The sequence below is a fragment of the Salvia hispanica genome, chromosome 2 (genome assembly GCF_023119035.1).
Source record: "Salvia hispanica cultivar TCC Black 2014 chromosome 2, UniMelb_Shisp_WGS_1.0, whole genome shotgun sequence".
NCBI classification, from domain to species: Eukaryota; Viridiplantae; Streptophyta; class Magnoliopsida; order Lamiales; family Lamiaceae; genus Salvia; species Salvia hispanica.
The window spans coordinates 7,010,636-7,031,273 of record NC_062966.1 but is presented as its reverse complement, the minus strand read 5'-3'; the positions used below and the strand labels follow the sequence as shown (position 1 = coordinate 7,031,273).

At 35.8% G+C, this 20,638-nt stretch overlaps 1 protein-coding gene and 1 pseudogene across 1 annotated transcript in view; one reads left to right on the top strand and one right to left on the bottom strand.

Annotated features, from left to right (window-relative positions):
* LOC125205891 (1,4-alpha-glucan-branching enzyme 1, chloroplastic/amyloplastic-like) overlaps positions 1–10,274 on the bottom strand; it is a 12,670-nt gene extending 2,396 nt beyond the window's left edge. The window contains exons 1-21 of the mRNA XM_048105069.1: positions 10,005–10,274; positions 9,293–9,417; positions 8,612–8,907; positions 8,266–8,364; positions 7,327–7,369; positions 6,976–7,035; positions 6,659–6,739; positions 6,287–6,403; positions 5,737–5,820; positions 5,170–5,291; positions 4,905–5,024; positions 4,128–4,220; positions 3,903–3,984; positions 3,158–3,286; positions 2,481–2,584; positions 1,955–2,099; positions 1,512–1,659; positions 1,335–1,435; positions 870–947; positions 358–513; positions 178–252 (exon numbers count right to left, since the gene is read on the bottom strand). Of these exons, the coding sequence (XP_047961026.1) occupies positions 178–252; positions 358–513; positions 870–947; positions 1,335–1,435; positions 1,512–1,659; positions 1,955–2,099; positions 2,481–2,584; positions 3,158–3,286; positions 3,903–3,984; positions 4,128–4,220; positions 4,905–5,024; positions 5,170–5,291; positions 5,737–5,820; positions 6,287–6,403; positions 6,659–6,739; positions 6,976–7,035; positions 7,327–7,369; positions 8,266–8,364; positions 8,612–8,907; positions 9,293–9,417; positions 10,005–10,134 (2,388 nt within the window). The 5' untranslated portion in view covers positions 10,135–10,274. The remainder of the gene's footprint in view (positions 1–177; positions 253–357; positions 514–869; positions 948–1,334; positions 1,436–1,511; positions 1,660–1,954; positions 2,100–2,480; positions 2,585–3,157; positions 3,287–3,902; positions 3,985–4,127; positions 4,221–4,904; positions 5,025–5,169; positions 5,292–5,736; positions 5,821–6,286; positions 6,404–6,658; positions 6,740–6,975; positions 7,036–7,326; positions 7,370–8,265; positions 8,365–8,611; positions 8,908–9,292; positions 9,418–10,004) is intronic.
* Positions 10,275–13,453: 3,179 nt separating this feature from the next.
* LOC125206202 lies at positions 13,454–14,643 on the top strand (annotated as a pseudogene).
* Positions 14,644–20,638: the final 5,995 nt, after the last annotated feature.

The following is a 20,638-nucleotide window of genomic DNA, read 5'->3' as shown; positions in this document are numbered from 1 at the left end:
AAAGAGGTTCTCTAAAAGCTGATTTCGTACTCTCATGATAATTAAAACGATTTCATCATGTTTTAAAGAGGTCGATACAAAACCTAATGTAGCCATACGTAGAGAACAAAGAAATGAAATGCTACGCTATTAATTGAAGAATGTGAAAAAAGTGAGTGCCAAAGGTGAATAACTTACAAAGGTGAAATATTCGGCATCATGACTAATTCTGTTGAATCCTCCAAATAGCGAATCATCTGAGTTCAACACAACCTGAAATGTATACCCATACTATAAGAATATTGCTTCTTCAAGGGATAGACAACAACTGTATCAAAACAAAATTAAAAGTACAAAATAAAATGTTTTCTCAAATACCTTGTATTTTCCAGGCTTCAAGCAGCCTACTTGGTAATCTGAATAACTACAGCTCCAATGAAAATTGAAGACGAAGACTAAGTCATCCCTCTCGAATACAATTATTCTGTCTCCTTCATCTTTCTTGGATATGTATTGATGCTCTGATGTCATGAACTGTAGAAAACAATTTTTGGCTATTTACATCTATTTTACCTAAGAAAATCAACTCAGATGCATTCAAAACTGGAAAGTTGAATGTAAAAATCTCTTGAGGGCAATGACAAGCTCTTACCAGTTCCCAACTACGAGCTAAAACAGGTTTGGTATTATTAATACAACAGATGAAACAATCAGACTTATCAGAGGGAGCATTACAACATGCATGTCTCTTTTCCAAATCAATACATGCAGAATATTATGCCGAATGCATTTGAATCCATATTCTAGATAATAATATCTACAACTATCAGAAATACAATCACACCCTTAGTTCAACTAATGCAAGGAAACTCAGTGCAAAGAATACATACGCCATATGTTTCTTCAAGATGTTGCATCGCTCGGTCAAATTCTTGCAATCCACGATATCTCAAATAGTCTGCATCACCCTGGATATACACCGATGTTCATTAAAGATAAAAAGATGCAACTGCTGCACAGGGCTCTCCTCGAGATGATGCAACACAGACAGTGTTTTACAAAATATATTTGCACTAAGAATGTCCGCAAAATGAATTGTTCAAGATAGGATCTCACTGTACTATACTGATTTCATTATTTACATTCAGCCAATATAGAAGGCAAAATAGATTCCAAAGAATCAAGAGTTACTTGAGTCCTTGGGGCCATTTTCTTGTTTTAGTATTCCTTTTATAAATAAATATCAACCGTATATGTTGTTGGTCGTCATAATCCAATAGTAAGAGAGGCTGATAGAGCACAAGTTGCTCAAGGATCTAACAACATGAAAAAGTATTAAATTCATTAAAACTTACCAGATCAAATTTACGCCTGCATTTGTCATAACTGAAGCCATTTCCTGGGATGACTTCGCCATTAGGAAGATATTGATCGGCTCTAGGAAAATCTATCCACTCTGATTCGAGTTAAAAGAACAGTTAGGAGTGTACTTATAATTCATTTAGTGCAGCAAACATTTCATGTGCTCCTACCAGGATGTCCAAATTCATTTCCCATGAAATTTAAGTATCCTTCCCCACCCAATCCCATTGTTATAAGCCTGATCATCTTGTGCAAGGCTATTCCACGATCTATTACAGGTGTGGATGGTCTATCCAATGCCATGAAATCATACATATCCTGAGACGGATTCAGAACATAAGATCAAGTTTAGGTATCATAGTGGTAACTGGATATATGTATTAACTTCTTGCAAAGAAGTATGGAAGAGTTTGCAACTATAAAAGACATGACAGTCAATTATATTGGTCTTTGTTTTCAGAACCCTGGCTTCTGAAGACATGGAAAATATACCATCCTTAGTCTAAAGAAGCTCTATTCCCATATATTTCCTTATTTTTGTGGTACTGATAATTAGTTCTTTCAAACATAGGATTGGCAGCTACATCCAGACAACTTTACAAATATGCCTGACCTTATCCATCAACCAGAATGCGATAGTTTTATCACCAACAAGAGCTTGGTCATGACTTTCTGCATAGGAGACGCATTTTTCCATCCACCTTCTGTTTGTTAATGTGTGTATAATATCTCCCATTTTCCAATCTTCATCCCTTTTCCTGAAACCAAAGAATAAGGAAAGAGTGACATTGGATTGTGACAACAATGTGGCCCCATATTAAATTAAAAGTCAAATTTTCATTTGAGAAAATGTGAAAGTTTAAAGAGGTCCTGTTCATAAAATTGAGGTTATATAGTGGCAAATGAGATTGCATTTGACTCAAGTAGAAAATAGCCTTTTTAACCAATTAGTAGTTTGCCTTTATAAACCTAGAGGGAAACAGAAAATCAGTAAAACAGACTAACTTTGGTAGAATCAAATCACCCAATATTATTGTCTTGTCACCAAAAAACAATGCCTTCAAGGAAGGGGAGAGCTTTATCAATTGATTGTCGATACATATATATATGTATATATCAGAGTGTCAAGGCACACATACTTAAGCGTCTCAATCCATTTATCAGCAATAGCCATGTGTAGACGATAGTCAAATCCAATACCTCCATCTTTGAGCGGAATACAAAAGGCTGGCATTCCACTGACCTGAAATCAAATGAAATTCCTAATGAGATAGTTCAGAAAAAAAAAAAAGAAGGTATTTCTGTTAAGAGAATATATGATAAAGGACAGCTACGAGCAAACATCAACATCAATAATGCACTTCACAAATTCAGAGTATAGTCTTTTTAGAATAATAAAGATCATTACTTTGACAAAGCATAGGTATATGAAGGAAATCATCAATGGTTTCTCAAGTTCAACAGAATTTCTGCAACTTAAGCATAACAAAGAATTTTGGCAAAGCCGCAAAGGTTTACAGCTTGCAGGTATAAAACTTGTTAAGTGATTTTTGTTTTTAAACATGGAGATTACTAAGAAAAAACTGAAAAGCGATGACAGGAAAATACTTTTTAAAGAAGGACTCTTGAAGGTTGGATCTTCAATTTTTTACATATTTTACCACTAAGCTTCCAAGTACAAGACAACCGTAAAGACCTTATTTCAATATATCCAGCTTCTCCATCTACCCAACCCATAAATAAAGATTCAGACAATAAAAAAGAATAGATAAACGAGGCATGAAACACTTTGGCTTCATTACAACTACAAACTTACATCTTCACCTATCGACAAAGCTTCAGGAAAAAGCCCATGAATCATATCATTGACCAGCATCAAATAGACCACTGCATCAACATCCGTTGCAAACCCAAAATACTCGTTGTAGTTCCCAGTAAATGCCACCTTTCATTAAAGAATACATTAGTCGGGATACAACTGATTAAGCACGGGATGTGAAAGAAACATATTATGTTCAAATGCTTTAGGAAACAGGATTCCATTGTGGCAATGGCAAACTCAACACATAATTAAGGGAGGCTAGTCTTATATTCATGCTGAGTTACACCTTAAGTTAGTTCATAATCTGTGATGGTTTATCTATACAGAATTGCACTTGATCAGTTTAATTTATACCATCAAACTGTGGAACAGAGGAAAGCACAAATGGAAAATGTTCAAAATAGATGCTGTAGTTGAATCTCCATTTAGTGTGGAACAAAATTTTATTTGATGAAAACAGAGAACCTTGTGTATGAAATCAATTCCCAATTTAGTTTCCAAAAAATCTTACAAAATTTCAAGAAAAAGAAAAGAGTTAGCAAAAGCTTTTTGTTCGGTTAACAAAAATGACTTTCCGTTCTCATTTTTCTTCACTTAACTTTCATGTTGTTGTCCTAACTCTTTTGTGTTCCATTCAAGTAACAAATATTGAACTGGTCACAGAAGGTAAGCATTACTAATTGCACAATCGACTACATTACTCAGTAAATAAACAGATACATTAACCAAAACGATATACCTCTAAACCATGGTGGGTATACATCATTGACGTCACCCCATCAAATCTGAAGCCATCAAACTTATACTCATCTAACCACCATCTTGCATTAGAGAGAAGAAACCTTAAAACCTATAATTAAGGGCACATTAGAAAAATAGGATACAGTACATATTGTATTGTAACATTGATATCTAGGCAGTACATACTTCCCACTGTCCATAGTTAAAAAGACGAGAATCTCACATCCAATGATAACCCCGCGATCCAGAGTGAAAGTAACAGGCATCAGTGCCATCAAACATGTTCAAACCATCCAAAGTATTATTTGATGCATGACTGCAGGCATTAAATTATCAGTTAAATGACAAATGAGAGGTCAAAGATATTTAAGTAACATATTGAAACAGTCACAAAAAATGCAACAGAAGTATGAACTGTGTAAAGTAAAAACATCACCCCAACGAAAAACAAAAGAAAAGAAAATTCTGAGACAAACAAAATACAGAGATGAAATTTAATACTCCCTCCGTTCCATATTGATTGAGTCATTTTTCTATTTTGGGAAGTTCCAAGATAATTGAGTCATTTCTAATTTTTGGGAAGTTCTAAGATAATACTCCGTCTATTAACAAGGAACAGACGGGTAAGTCTTTAGAAAAGACAGAGCTTGCAGAGAGAAATAATGCAGCAGAACATCCAGTCCAGGTCTCCCACACCCCATTTAACCCCACATGCTCTACACCCAAATAAAGATAAATTTTTATTCTCAAAACACCACCCAAACTGATAATCATTCACCCATGACATCTCCCTGGAAAAATTTTGGGGTTCGGATACAGTGCCAGAATTTATGTAAAACCAAATAATAGATAGCAGAAATGTAATATCCAATTGAAATGAGCTTTACCATTAACATCTCCATGGACTGTCCTAGGAGAACATGATTCTAGGCAGGTATACGTAATTTAGAAAGTTGTCCTGGTTATACTTTTAACTATTCTTAATTTGAAGATAATATACCTGTGCACAATATCCATGAGAACAAGCAAGCCTAACTCATGAGCTCTGTCTATTAAAGACTTAAGCTCATCTGGAGTCCCAAAGCGGCTGCTTGGTGCAAAGAAATTCGTCACATGGTAGCTGAGGCAAGAATGAGATTAAAATATTATCAACCGCCAAAATGCAGAAAATAGTCACAGACGAGAGAGGATAGAATTGACCGAATTATGTAAATACTGTATTTCTCTATGTGAGTAAAATGCATAACAGCAGTGAGGCATATTACCCAAAACTTGCATAATACGAATGCTCCTGAATTGCCATTATCTGAACAGCATTATACCCTAGTTTCTTGATGCGAGGGAGAACTTCATCTCTGAAGTTTACATATGTATTGATAACAGGTTCCTGCATCCAACATCAATAATAAACATGAGTGTGCTGCATTTGAACATGAATCAGTATAATATAGGAAACCTAAAGTCTACCAACTTATCTTTTACTTGTCCACAACAAAGGTTATATGTCCAAACTTATTGAGTTGGAACTACTAATCCAAAGATAAGAACACCATCGCAATTCTTCCAAAAGTTTAGTGATTGTCTGGTGCACTTGAAGAGCAAACACTATGGCATAGGAATTATATTTATATTACATTTAAGTGCTAGGGTAATTTTTTATGCAACTTTTGTTAACCATTTCAAACCATTTTCAAAGGATATTTCGTCATATACTCATATATTTTCCTTATTTTTTTCATCAGTAGGATACTAATGAAAAGAAAACCCACCAAATATGCCACTATATTGAACTTAGATACCATCTTATATCATTTGAGAGAATAGAAGCACACCTTACTACTCATTCCAACATGAGATTCATATATCCGCAGTGATTTTGGTTTTTTGGGACGGGGATGTTTAAAAACATGCTTGTCCTGCAAAGAGGATATTTAGAGCATCATTAGCCGAGAACAAAGGAAGGCTAAAACTACATAAAGTAAATGACAACTCATCCCTAATCCCTAACAAATAGAAAACGGAAAAATGATCCGGCTGTAGCACACATCGCTCCATAGTGGTAGCAATCCAAGGATAGCATGAAGCTGGATTTATTCCTTCCTGACTTTTCAGGAGAGTGAAACATTTAGTGCAACCCTTAAATTTGTTCATGCATGATCACTGTATCTATTATCAATATACAGATGACAAACAGTTTAGAATGGAAGGAAACAGCAAACTACTCAGATTTAGATTATGATAGTGTCCGCAAGATAGCTAGGTTAGGAATAGTTCGCTTATCCTTCCCTTATTTTTCTAGCTCCCCAGCCATCTGTACAGGTCAATCAACTATCTAATAGCCTATAAATATTACAACCACGACATAGAAAATATCATGAATACCTCTTCAGGAGGATCATAATATATTCCATTGTATGGAATTTCCCCAGGAGCCTGTACAGAGAACTTGATCCAAGCTGGAATAGAATCTTTAACGCCAGATGGAGTATCGATACGGATCTACATTGAGTATTGGATAGCATCATCTTGTCATAAGTATCACAAAAAGTAATAAGCACAAGAGACTGAGATAACGATTTAGTGATTGCAATAGATTTCAGTACTGTTATCTAGGTGAGAGATACTATGGCAAGCTTAGATTCTGCAGGGAACTGAAGTTCATAATTTAGACCATCACACACCATTCAATTTGAATTATTTGGAAAATCAAAATACATTAGCAGAATATCATTAACTCATATCAATGAATATTACCTTCACATAGGAACCATGCGGAATAGCAGGGGATCCATCAGCATTGTTTGGTAAGAAGATTTCCCAAACACCAAATTCGTTCTGTAAATAACTCTATCAGACTAATCATGTGACAAAATATCATCAAGTTGATTTTCATGCAACATGCAAATGAGATAACAGCCTTGACGATGAAAAGTACGTTCAACCAAGATATTGTAGTGGTCTAACAATGCTAAGGGGTAGCTAATAAAAGGAAATAAAAATCAAAGAAAATGAAAAGCAACTTTACTTTTAATGAGAGTTTTGAACTAGTAGAAGGGGTAAGAAAAGCTTACACAAGTCATGACATCAGCATTAGCATTCCAATTGTTGAAATCTCCAATAAGTGCAGCTGACTGCAGGATAAGAATGGTCAAAATATAGCAGCCATAAAACAAAATGAGATAAAGTAGAGAGTTGGCAGATATTTAAAAAATACAATAAATGAAAGAATCAAGCATGTTTCATATGTGGCCACTTCAGGCAGCAATGGACGACAACTCTTATTAAAGTAAACTAAGAAACCTGAGCAAGAGCAAATTATGAGGGGTTTCATTAGCTGTTTGTCCGATTGTTTGTTATTAATTATAGCAGAGAAAAGAAGAGAACAGGTTGAACTGAAGAAGACTATTGTGAACAGCACTAACCTTAGCACCAGGTGCCCATTCGCGGTAAGTAATACCTGTCTCACTGTCAACAAAGGTTTACAGGAAGTTAGTACAGGACTATCATAACAATCCGGTTTCTTTAATCAAGTAAAATTTGCATTTCTTTACATAAAAAAAGATAACTGTATTATAGTGACTGGTACACTGGTTCAATAGAAAGGCTACAGCTTCTCAAAATTCTATATTAAAGCATCAGCACTTCAAACATGATCCATAAAACTATGAACTAAGTTTCTGCTGAGGAAATCTCAGTTGTCGGCTTTCAACGAACTTCTGTTATGATATTGCTGCCAGTACTCAATATTTTATACTCCATGCACTTCTTCTAAGAAAATATGTGGAATGGTTTCCCAAAATATTTTCTCCAAGTGGTATCTTATCATGATGGAAAAGTTATTCAATTGCAATGATCTGAACCATAAGTGGTTATATGAAGATGCCTATATGAAATATAGATACGTAAGCCTTCTCCAGAGTGATTTTGAATGGTGGACGAAGAACTCCTTTTAACTTCCTATAGTACAAATATTACCCCAAGTCCATGCATGCATTCATACACTTCTGAAACAAGTAGTATGTATAGAGGCGTGAAAAACACATGAAATGAACCTTCAGATTTTCATATTCCATATGTGCAAGCATATTTTAAACCGCAATTGTCTCTAGATGGCTGTCAACATACTACCTCCATCCTTTAAAAATAGCAACTATTTCCATTTTGGCCCGGCCCTTAAAATTATGCACTTTTTATTTTAGGAAGCTTTTTTCTCTCGAATGAGGTGGGACCTATTCTCCACTAACAATACTTCAATTACCTTTTCATTCTATCACTTTCTTACTTTCAATTGTGCACTAAACTCGTGCCGTTTCAAATATTAAGAAATAAGAGAACCAAATAACAATGTCCAGCGCACAAACCTGCGAACAAAACCAAATTTCTCATAACCACGAGAAAAGACCTCCAATCCACCTTCATGCTTGTCAATTGATGCATGCAATTTTCTATACTGGTCATACCTTGAAAGACAACATGTTTGGTGAAATCATCAAATTGAATAACTTACAACATGCAGCTCTGTAGATACTCCAAAAAAAACTTTACAGAAACATCAAATGATATATTTATGATCCTAACATATAAAGTAGAGAGGTTATAATGTTAAAGTGAGAAGATATTATTTAAAATACAAAACTTTCAAAGCCTAAAATATTTTCCTTGATACCACTCAATACTTCTATCAAACTGATTTTTCAGCAAAATTACCTATAATCAAGATGCTGGCGGTGACTGCTCAGCATTGGATCTATTTTATATATTCTCTGACCAGTACCAGGAGGAGGAATGATCTTCCCTCTTATCCTCATAGATTCACTGCTTATTGTTTCATATGTTGAGTCTGATGTTCCTTCAGCTTTTCTTTCAGCATATGCATCTGGTAGTCGTACAGAAGCAGGATCTTCCCCTGTAATAACTTCACTGGAGCTAAGATCAACTATATTTTCTTCATCTTCAACGTTTAGACCGCGTTCTATTTCGGAACTTTCTATATCCCCTGATATCTAGAAACAAAAATCACATGGAAACATATCAATGAATAGTGAAGATAACAATTTAATGCACACCCATTATATAGGCACAAAAGGTTCCATCCATTAAGAAGGTTTTAGAGCATAGTAATGGATAGTCAAGACTATAAGACAGTTCAAAGATTAGGCCTACTTGGATCTTATAACTTATAGAAGCTCAAAGAAGTCCCTAAAATGCAATTGCAAACTTGGGTCTTTATAGGTCAAATAGAATAATATGTGCCGTGTTATTGTTTTCTACTCTTACACATTTTATTTCTTCCAATTTAGTCATTTACATGGTCTGGTGGTTTGAATTAAGTATTCATAGTTTTTATGGGGGTTATGTCAACTTTCAAGTAAGGCTTTCAAGACATACCTCCAATTCCTCAGTTGGAGATGAGAGCTCATCATCTTCAGTGCCTGGAACAAGAACCTTCTTTGATGTAGTTGCCATAGATGATTGGGAGCCAGAATCAGTTGACTTCCCTGCGAAAATCATCCCTGTAAAAGAGCACAAACGTCAGCTAGAATATGATTGTGCAGCCCAATTTATGATGAGCATGGCTTGAAACGAAAAGGCTCCAAGAAGCAATTAGCTTCATTGTAGTCTAATATGACATTTAGTGCAGATTTTATCCTCTCTCTTGCAATTTTCTTCTTTACATTGTTTAAAGTTTTTCTTCCACCTGATTTAATAACTCCAAATCCATTTACGAGTGAAGAGTACAAAGCAACTCCGTAGAATTCTCTAAATACAAATTATTCTTCATTTCATTCATAATAGAGCTCAAATTCATCCAAAAAAAAGAGCAATCAATGCGAAATCACATTGGACAGTACTTAAGCGGGAAAACGAAATGAAAACATGTATGAATAATATGATCCCACAGAATATCAATTGCAGATTCAGAAACTTCACGGTTAAATCAGATTGCAGTGGCACTAAGTCTAGTGCACAAAATGTTCACCAAGCCTGATGGTGGTCCGAAAATAAAAAGGAAATCATACATTTCTCACCGAGAACCGAAAAGCAATAAAATAAACAAGCACAGCGTGAATCAACAAAACGAAGAGGGGGATCCACACACCACAGTCACGAGAATTGGATTTATTCTTAAGAAACAGCGAGACGCGAGCGCGAGAGTTCCAGCCATCGGTCCCGAGGTTGCACGGCGATGGAACCCCAGGCACCCGCACGCCGGGGATCGTGTAAGCCATTTTCCGACGAGCGTTGGAGCACTTGATTACAAAAGAAGCAAAACCTATAATAGGCTAGTGTAGATCTGCACGGAATTCGAGAATCGCCGTGAAATCCGTGAGGAGCGAGAAGCAAGTTTAATTAGTAGTAATACTATAGTAATGAGTGAGTGAGTTGGCCAAACCATGAAAGCAGAGAAGAGGGAGATACATACGTGTGTGTGTGAGGATGAGCGAGTGCATGGGGAAGATTGCTTGTGTGGGGCCTACACAAAACGGTCCAATTCGCATCATCTTTGAAGAGGGGATTGGATCGTGGGCCTTTTGATTACATGGGCCTCTGTCTGTATTGAACGAGGTCTGTCTATAAATATAAATATGCAGGGGTGTATAAGTACGGTATATTTTATCGAAATCATCATACCGTGTATCTTAGTATAAATTTGGTATACGAAAAATTCATATTTTTACTTTATCAAAATTTTGGTATACCGAACTTCAATATGACGAAATTTCACACTGATACTGTACCTTATTTTCGGTATACTGTATTTTTGCGGGATACTTGACTTTCAACATCATTGAAAATAGATAATTTGAGTTTTTATAATATTATTTAAAAAATATATTAAATACTATATTTTATTCATAACTATATTTTTATTTACGATAGATTTTATAATTTAAAAATATACTCCTCCGTCCCCCAATAATTGTCCACTTTGGTTTCGACACAGATTTTAAGAAATGTAAAGAAAAGTGGATTGAAAAAGTTAGTGGAATATGAGGCCCACTTTTATATATTAGTTTTATAATTAAATGTGACTAGAATGAGACAATAAGTTAATGGAATGTGGGACCTACTTACCATTTATGGTAAAAGTGAAAGTAAACAATTAATGGGAGACGAACGAAAATGGCAAAAATGGACAATTAATGGGGGGACGGAGGGAATATAAAATATAATTTATATATACATATATTTATATTTTACGGTATAGGGGTGCGATCATATCATAACTTATATTTATGTGATAACCTAATAACCCTATCATTTTATGGGTCAAAAGTATCATTTTTACTAAAAATGATATTTATACACGATAAAATGATATTTTTTCAGCATGCATAAAATGATACTTTTATTCCATAAAATGATATTATGTTCCATAAAATTATATTTTTCGTCCATAAAATGAGGGTTATTAGGTTATCACCATAAATATGGGTTATGATATGATCACATCCCTTACGGAATATATATTAATTTACGTTATATACCAAATTTCGGTATGCAACGTATACCCCGGTATAAGAAAATTCATATTATTGCCTTATCGAAATCTTTCGGTAAGGTATCATATCGTACCGAAAATCACGGTATACCAAAAATTCGGTATTTTCGGTATTTTTCCGATACGATTGATGCACTATTTTTTAGCACTATAAATACATGCAAGTATACAGAGTAGGAATAGTATAGCTAAAGGTCAGTACCAGATATCGAACACGGGGTAAACAAACACAAAGTGTCTATCTTCTACTAAAACTCAATTATTATCTGGAGAACCGAAAGATTTTGGAAACTTTTGAAAACTAAAAATAATAAAAAGCAAATAACAACTAATTGCAGATAAATCACAAAGATAAACGATATAGATAAGGGAATCCGATGGATTTGCGTTCACAGTTATGGTTATACAAATTCCAAACTACAATACCCTAGCACGGTTATTAAGAACGAGTCACCTAACTTATGCTCATGCGATGCAAACGTTGATTACTAACATTATGGTTGTCAATCCTAACACATAACTCCGAAAAGCTCCTAAGACCCTTGAATAGTCCTCACTCTCAATTAACAGTGTCGTTTTAAAGGAAGCTAATTGTAGTGTCTACTAAGTGGACCTAATTCGCTAGAACTCTCTCACAGTTATGAAGCAAATTATGTTGGATCAACACAGAATGTGTCACTCAGACATGAAGCGTCAATAATAACTTAGGGAAAAAACAAAGTAAAAACAAAACGGATATTAAATAGAAAACATAATTGCATAACCAATGTCGTTACTAACACATCCCTAGAATCTTATGAGTTTAGTTACACATGATGAGATAATCTAAACACATAGATCGAAGGGAAACAATTAGAACATAAAAGTAAAGCAAATAAAACCCGTAGGTTGAATCCTTGTCGTTCTTGATGTTCTTGGATCCTTCTTCAACTCCTTGCACAATGAAGTACTCTAACTTTTAATCTTTGAGAATTTATGTTGCAAAAAATAGCTCTAATTTGATGAAGCTTGAGGTCTTATTTATAGGGGAAAGTCATTCCTCATAATAGAAGGAAAAGATCTTCAAAATATGGTAAATCTTGGGCCCAAATCTAGGTCAATTCGGATTCACCGCTTTTCACGGCGGGCCGCCGCATATCCTCCGGCGGCCGCCGCGCGGTAGTCCAGAGTCTCTGCCTCTTCGGCGGCGGGCCGCCGCACGTCCTCCAGCGGTCGCCGGACGAGACTCCTTTTCAAGCTTTAATTTCCGAGGCGAGCTGCTACACTTCACTGGCCGCCAGGCGCCGGTCGCCATCTGAACTCCTAATTTCCAGACTTTGCGTTTTGACTCCCTTTTTCGACTCAAATATGCATGTTTCTCACAGAACACGTCACAATACGAAAACGTATAAAATATGCAATTAATAGACATGTAACGTGATTTTGACATTAAAAATGGACCAAATAATGGCCTTAAAATAGTGCAAAATCTGAGCGTATCAATGATAAGGCCGGTATTTCGGTATTTTTCCCCAGCCCTATGAATATCTTATACTCCTTCCATCCACGAAAAATAGTCATAGTTTACCCATTTTTTCTTATTTTTTTCTCTTTTTATTTCCTACTTTTTCTATTTTTTTCCTCTCTTTTATTTTATGTCCTTTACAAATGGGACTAGGAGTGGGTCAGTACGGTATACCGTTTCAAAAAGTACGATATGAGAAAAGATACTGTACCATGCCGATTATTTTGGTATACCGCATTGCAGTATACCTTAAATTCAGTATATCAAAATATGGATATCATTACCTTACCGATATTTCAATATACCATACCGTACTTCGGTATACCGCTGTACCGCAATATGGTACAGTATACTGAAATACCAATATACCAAAATCATGTTTCATACATTAAATACTAAAATAACATTTTAACTATCTGATAATGTTCAAAACGATAAAATTCTTAACATTCAATATTAATACAACTTTCAGTCAATAAAATTCCAACATAAAAAAAATGCTAGTATTTGTTCAACTGGAAATTGCTGAAACCAATAAGTCATGTTTTACGAGAGAGAGGGTTGCAGAAGATTCTTTGAAGGCTACCATAGGGGTGTATTCGACTTGTTCAGCATGTGGTTCATGGAGGCATCCATTGCAGCTGTTGTTTAAGACTTAACAAAAGAATTCAGATCTGCAATATTTGGATTCAGAACAATGTCTCTGAAGTATTACTACAGAGTGGGATTTATTTTCAAGGATTTGTTGTGGTTAGCGGTTTTGGAATTGAATTTAGACAAGATGTCGGCTAGGAATCAAGTGGTTCCGTGTGGAGTAGGGAGCAAGATAAACAATTTGAGAATGCAGTAGATTCGTATGGCGAGGAATGTCCGGACAAATGGGAGGAAAATGCAGCGGAGGTGCCTTGGAAATCTGTGGGAGAGGTTAAACACCACTATGAACTTCTAGTTAATGATATAGAAGCAATCGAGTCGGACTTTGTAGAGATTCCATGTTATAATTCTTGGTCATATGGTTCAACTAGTCATGTCGGTGATGAAGCAGCAACCAAGAAGGGCGCCAATTTTAGAAATTCAAACAGTCACTCCAGCCACAGACGCAAGTATTCTATGTGGGAGAGATGTAAGGCGACTACTTGGACAAAGGACGAGCACAAGTCGTTTCTTATGGGGCTGGACAAATGCGTTAAGAGTGACTGAAAACCATTTCCCGTAATTTTGTGGGGACGAGGACACCTCTACAAATTTCCAGTCATGCTCAAAAGTTTTTAATCGCCTGAACTCCACAAACAAATAGAGGATGTGATCAAGCATCCACGACATCACCAATGTTAACAATGGCAATGGAGATGTTTAAGTGCCTCAAGTTCTGATCACAGGTCAACTAAATGGTTCGGCCGAAGGAGGTTCATCTGGAAACTCTAACAAATCATTTCATCAATCTCATGTTCCCGTTTCTGCCACTGGAGTTGTTAGCATGTATGGGTTGTGCCAACTATAGGACAACCAATCCGCGGGCCTCATGTTTCAACAGTCGGCACGCCAGTGAATCTCCCACCACTGCCACCAGTATATCTTCCACCACCACCATACTTGCCATATGGCGTTGGCGTTCCGGTTCATGTTCATTGTGGTGTTGGCACTCCAGTTCATGGCCCCGTGGTTCCTGGTGCTCAGATGAACATGGTTCCCATGTCTTACTTAGTGCAACAATTGTCTGAACATAGGTAATACCGACATATTGTGTTATGGTTTTGTGTGGCCTTTACAAGAATATTTATACATGAGCTTAAAAAATTATTTGACCTTTACAATATTTAAAAAAAAAATCAACATCAAAATAAAAAACAATTAGCTTCATTTCTTCAAACTCCATTCACGATCACCTTACAACCATGAGACTATAAACCTGCATTTGTTAAAACAAATTATCAATTCAAGATTATCAAATTAGATAGATACTCCCAAACATAAATACATAATTTACAAACATAAATACACAACATTCAATGCACTTGTCACGAATAAAAAATTATGCAGATTTGTCAATGGGAATGCCATGAACATCTCAATGAAATGCCATAACTTTGACACTTGATAGCCTTATATTTTCTAGTGCAATCTTAGTTTCAACATATTACTTGACTGAAGCTAAATTAGAAAACTTCAATTATGATCATTCAAGTTAACTCATACATGAGGTCTAATCTGTAAATGTGTTTCAACATATTAATGGATCAATCTGTCACACAAATTGTTCGTACAAGTTGTGATCAATCTCAGTTTCAGTTTCAGCATATTCAAGTTTTGTAAAATTCATGAACATTATCAACTTAAAGCAACACAACTCAAATCTGTACATCTCTACACCATTACTTGCACTTCTCAATCCATAATTTTAAATTAAAAATTGAACAAATACCTTGACAAAGCATTAGTGCTCGTGAATTGTGTAAGTGTTAGGCAAAGGATTAGCTCAAGTAGGAGATATTACTTGAGAAAAATCTTGGATCATGTTTGAATCTACAAAAAAAACACAAAAGGATAATTAACATTTATAAGTAAAGAAAGTTAATAATTGATAAAGAAACACTTACTCTTTGTTCGATTTCTTCAGTTTCACTATACAATTCAAGATCATCATCAGTAGGATCCTTATATAAATTGAAATCATCTGCTATAAGCCAATCATTAGTGCACACCAATGCCTCTACCATTTTTTGACTCAAACTCATTCTAAAAGGATCCACAACCCTTTACCCAAGCTAAAAGCAGACTCACTTGCAACCGTTGAGCTTGGAATCACAAAGATATCCTTCGCAATTAATGAAAGGATTGGAAGTAAGATATCCACCACTCCAAAAGATCGAGAGTAATAATAGACCTCTTCTAAATCTCATCGGCTAGGTACTTATCCACTTCATTAGATATCTGTTTCAGTTGGTCTTGTTCAACTTCCTCTTGCACTCCATTGTACAATTCATCAAAAAGATGCAAATCACCTTGGCTAATGTTGTCTCCATTATCTTCACATTCTAGAAACGGCCTCTAATTCAAGACGGTTTCATTCACTCCCTTATATTCTGCCAAAACTTACTAAGTCATCTTTAAAGCGAGCACACTACTCTTGAAGCTCTTGGTCTAGTTCAACATTTCTCAAGATCCCAACTCAATTTCCTCACACTAACTTAAAGCATTTGGAGCTTGTTCCTCGGATCCAAGACATTAGCAATAAAAATCATTGGATCATTTTACTCAAATCCCCCCAATATTTGTCACATTTCAACTTCATTGCTTTTGCAACCTCTAAAAGAGTTGCATCCGAATATCATTCCACTTTTTCTCAATCTCCATCTGTAGAGCAAACATTAAAAGTGAAATCAATTGGGACGTATGAGTTTTTGAAGCACTTAACTGTAATGTCATATTGATGCAGTTTTTATTAGCACTAAAAATACATGTATATATGGTAGATCTAGTATAGCTAAAGGTTAGTACTGGGTTGTCGAACACGGGGAATAATATCACAAGCTAGCTACCTTCTACTAAGCTTCTTTTACTATTTGGAAAACCAAAGAACTTTTAAAACTTTATAGAAAACAAGGAAACTGAAAACGGTAAACAACTAATTGCAACAAATACTAGAGATAGAAATACGAGAGATAAGAGAATTCCAGGGATGTGCGTTCACAGCTATGGTTATACAAGTTCCAACTACAATACCCTAGCAAAGTTTATACTTCGATAGAACGAGTCACACTAGTTATGCCCATGCGGTACAACCGTAGATTACTAACACTAGGGTTGTCAATCCTAGATTCGTAACTCCTAAAAGCTCCTAAGACCCTTGAAAAGTCCTCACTCTCAATTAACAGTGCCGGTTTAAGGGAAGCTAATTGTAGTGTCTATTAAGTGGATCTAACTCGCCAACCTCCTCTCACGATTATGTAGCAAGTTATATTAAATCTTCATCGAATGTGTCACTCAAACATGAAGTATTACGGAACAACTTAAGGAAGAAACGAAGTAAAAACAAAATAGATATTAAATAGAAAAAGGAATTGTATAACCAAAATCGTTACTAACGCATCCCTAGAATCCTATGAATTTAGTTACAAATGATAGAATAATCTAAAAACATAGAATGAAGGGAAAAAATGAACATAAGAACTAAAAGCAATAAAACCCAAAGGTAGAATACTCGTAGCCTTGATCTTCGCTTAATTCCGTCTCCAACCTCTTGCACAATGAAGAACTCTCTCAATTTTATGCTCTAGAATTATGAGGCAAAAAGATGGTAAAAGTAAGGTAAGGTATGAATGAAGAGGTTTGAGGGGGTATTTATAGGGAAGAAATCGAGTCCTATGGGAATAAGGAAAAAGGTGTCTAATTTTGGTAAAATCTGGAGAGAATATAGGTCAAATCGTGCGCCGCGTTTTCGCAGCGAGCCGCTGCACCTTGGTCAGCGGTCGCTGTGCGTTGTTCGTAGCTTCTGCCATTTTGGGTAGCGGTCGCTGCATGTGTTGTAGCGGTCGCTGCTAGCTCTCCAGCGGTCGCTAGGCGTCTTCACTTTTTCAGCACAACTTTCTCCGGAGCGAACCGCTATAGGTGTAGCGGTCGCTAGGTTCCAGCTGTCGCTACGCATGGAATATCAAGCATTTCATAGGTAGAATTCCACCTAGTTTCAAACACCATTCTATACTGTAATGCAATATCAAGCATTTCATAGGTAGAATTCCACCTAGTTTTTACATCCATAGGTACCGTTGACGTATTAGGAAACTTAGCTAATACAACAAACTCTCTAAATTTGTTCAATCTAGAAGGGAAAGAATGAAGAAACATAATTGCATGCCTTATAGACTTAATTGAAGATTTCAACTCTTTTAAACCATCTTTAACAATCAAGTTAAGTATATGGCAAGCACATCTTAAATGTAAATACTTTCCACCATACATCAAAGTTTTATCAATTTTCATTCTCCTTTTCAAATATTCAATCGCACTATCATTAGAAGATGCATTATCAACTACGATTGAAAATACTTTCTCTATTCTCCACTCTCTCAAACAAATCTCAATCATCTTTCCAATTTCTTCCCCTACATGGCTTGTGATTTTAGTGAAGTTAATTATTCTGTTATGCAACTTACAATCATTGTATAAAAAATGAGTTGTGACAAACATATAATTTATGTTCTGAATAGATATATGAAGAGAATCATATTGTGACTAGACTCGTGTGTGAATACTTCCAACTAGCTAGGAGGGTACTACCTAGATGTGTCGTTGGGTCTTTGTCTATCTTCCTTATAAAAAAAAACCTCAACTACTTCTACTAGCTAGTATAGTGAAATACATGATCGATCCCACAAAGATGGATGTAGGCGTTATACATTTGTGATGACATTCTGGAAGGATTGTTTTGTTACCACGCTTTCGGGTTGAGTTTTAACCAGGCGTAAAGTAAAATGTGACCTATATCTATCCAGACCAATAAGTAACTAGATGCTTCATGTTGCGGGAAGTGTACGTGAGTGTGAACGTTGTACTGCTAGTGTGCATGTGAAAAGTGGGAACTTTTTAAAAATGGATAGACAAAAGTAAAAAGAATAACAGACAGTGTTGGCTAGCGAACTACCTAAATTTGCAGAAAGCTGAAAAGGTGGAAGGATAAAAAGCATAAATCAACAAAGTGGTCCCAACTTAGATTGTGACATTGTCTTCTTCACCAAGCAACAAAAATGATCAGAAAATCAAAACTCCATTGATGAATGCTTGGAATCAAACTCAACAACTCAGATCTAACACGAAATTAAGTCACGAAATTCAGATCTAGCCCGGAAATTTAACTGCAACAACTAAATCAGTCAGAAAGCAACAGATACCTAACTGACTAACATGCAAAGTGGTAGAATTGTAACAGATGTCAGATCCATGCATCTTTAGAAGAAATGAACAATTGAAACTTGGAGAAACACTAGATCTAACTTAACTAGGAAGATCTGAGCACATAAGAAACAGAAATCAACGTAAACTACTAGATCTATTTGACTAGGCGGAAAGAAATCACAAGTAAGCTAGAATTCGAGACAAACCAAAAGAAATTCATTGCATTCACGGTATTCAAGCCAAAAGATGTTTCAAACAAGAGTTAAACTAAGAGCAGCGTTGAATGCAAGGTAAAACAAATGTAAAAACTTAAGAAATCATAAGCCAAAACATGTAAAAGATTGTTTGGTTCTTCGGAGCGATGAAACTGATAATCCTTCTAACACTAAGGCAACAACTGGCTGTGACGGACGGCAACTCCCCTTCGGCAGGCGGCCGAAGGTTCGAAGTGAATTCCGGACTAAAGAGCGAGCTATGAGAGTGGATGGAGCTAGTCTCTACGTGTCCAAGTCTCTTCCTTCTTCATTTGATCTTCTATTTATAGGGTGACTTGCTTAGGGTTTCTCTTCTGAAATGACATCGCTGCCCTTCCCCATAGTTGATCGTTTCCTAGTAATCATTTCCCTCTTCTACTCAAGCTCTGTGGCATGCATCTTGGTCAGTATTGCACTCTTCTAGCGTCCTTTTCACTTGAATCTTCTTCGACATCTTCCTGGCTGATTTGAACCTTAACCTACACACTTCAGCAACGGTCTTGTACATAATATTCGTTAAAGCACATCATTTTGACCAGTAACTAAGGCCTAGAACACGACTTATTAATGTCCATGTATCAGTAGTAATACTCACTCTTTGTCCATTAAGAACACTTTGAATTTTTCTCTTTTGATCTAAAAATAGAGCATAAACCATACCGACAACTTTCTTTCAGGCACATGTACAAGAGAAACAAATCCCTTCCCTTTAACAACTCGAAATGATACTCCATCGGCGATAACATATTCAGTGACCTTCAGTTTACACTTTTTCTGACTACAAGTGTGAGGAACGATGCGACTTCCTTGTCCTATAGTCTCTTTCGTCAATACCTTTTGACATTTCTCACAATTACTCACATCATACAGTGGACTTAACTTGCACCTATTGACTAAATTATTTTTCAACCCACTAATACTCCAACGAAGTGCTTGAATTTCAATTTTGTGTGTATCTTGCCGCCACTCGTATCTGTTGTCTCTTTTTGGCAATGCTCCCCATATGGGCGTTTGTTTCTTTTTGTAGGAGCTAGGGGAGGTTTTTCTGCTCCCAATATGGGCTTTTATTTCTTTCAGTAGGAGTTATGGGAGGTTTTTCTGCACCTTCTCCTGGTCTTTTTTTACTAGAACCATCATCATTTGTTGGGGTATTTGGTGATTCTGAAATAGGCGTACTTGGGAGCGTAGGAGAAGATTCAAGATCCGTCCTAAAACGACAAAATAGTTTAATATTAGTACTACTCATATATTATTATGATTAAATTTTACTAATTTTGTCTTTGTTTTTTATTCTATACTTAAATTGTATGCATAATGCATCGCATGAGTGGATACTGGTTAACAAACTAGTCTATAATCTATAATCTATAATGCCATAGTTTTTTGCTCTCTCACTTTGGCGCCGGAGCGGATCTGCTCATTCAAATAATACACCATTTTATAATAAAATTTCTTCCAATCATATGTTAAAATATTAGAAACCATCTTGAAATAATAGTAAACATCTATAAGGTTTAGTTTCTATAACAAAAAGCTTATGTCAAGAGTCTTTAAAGAGTGCAGCTACCTTTGTGACCAAG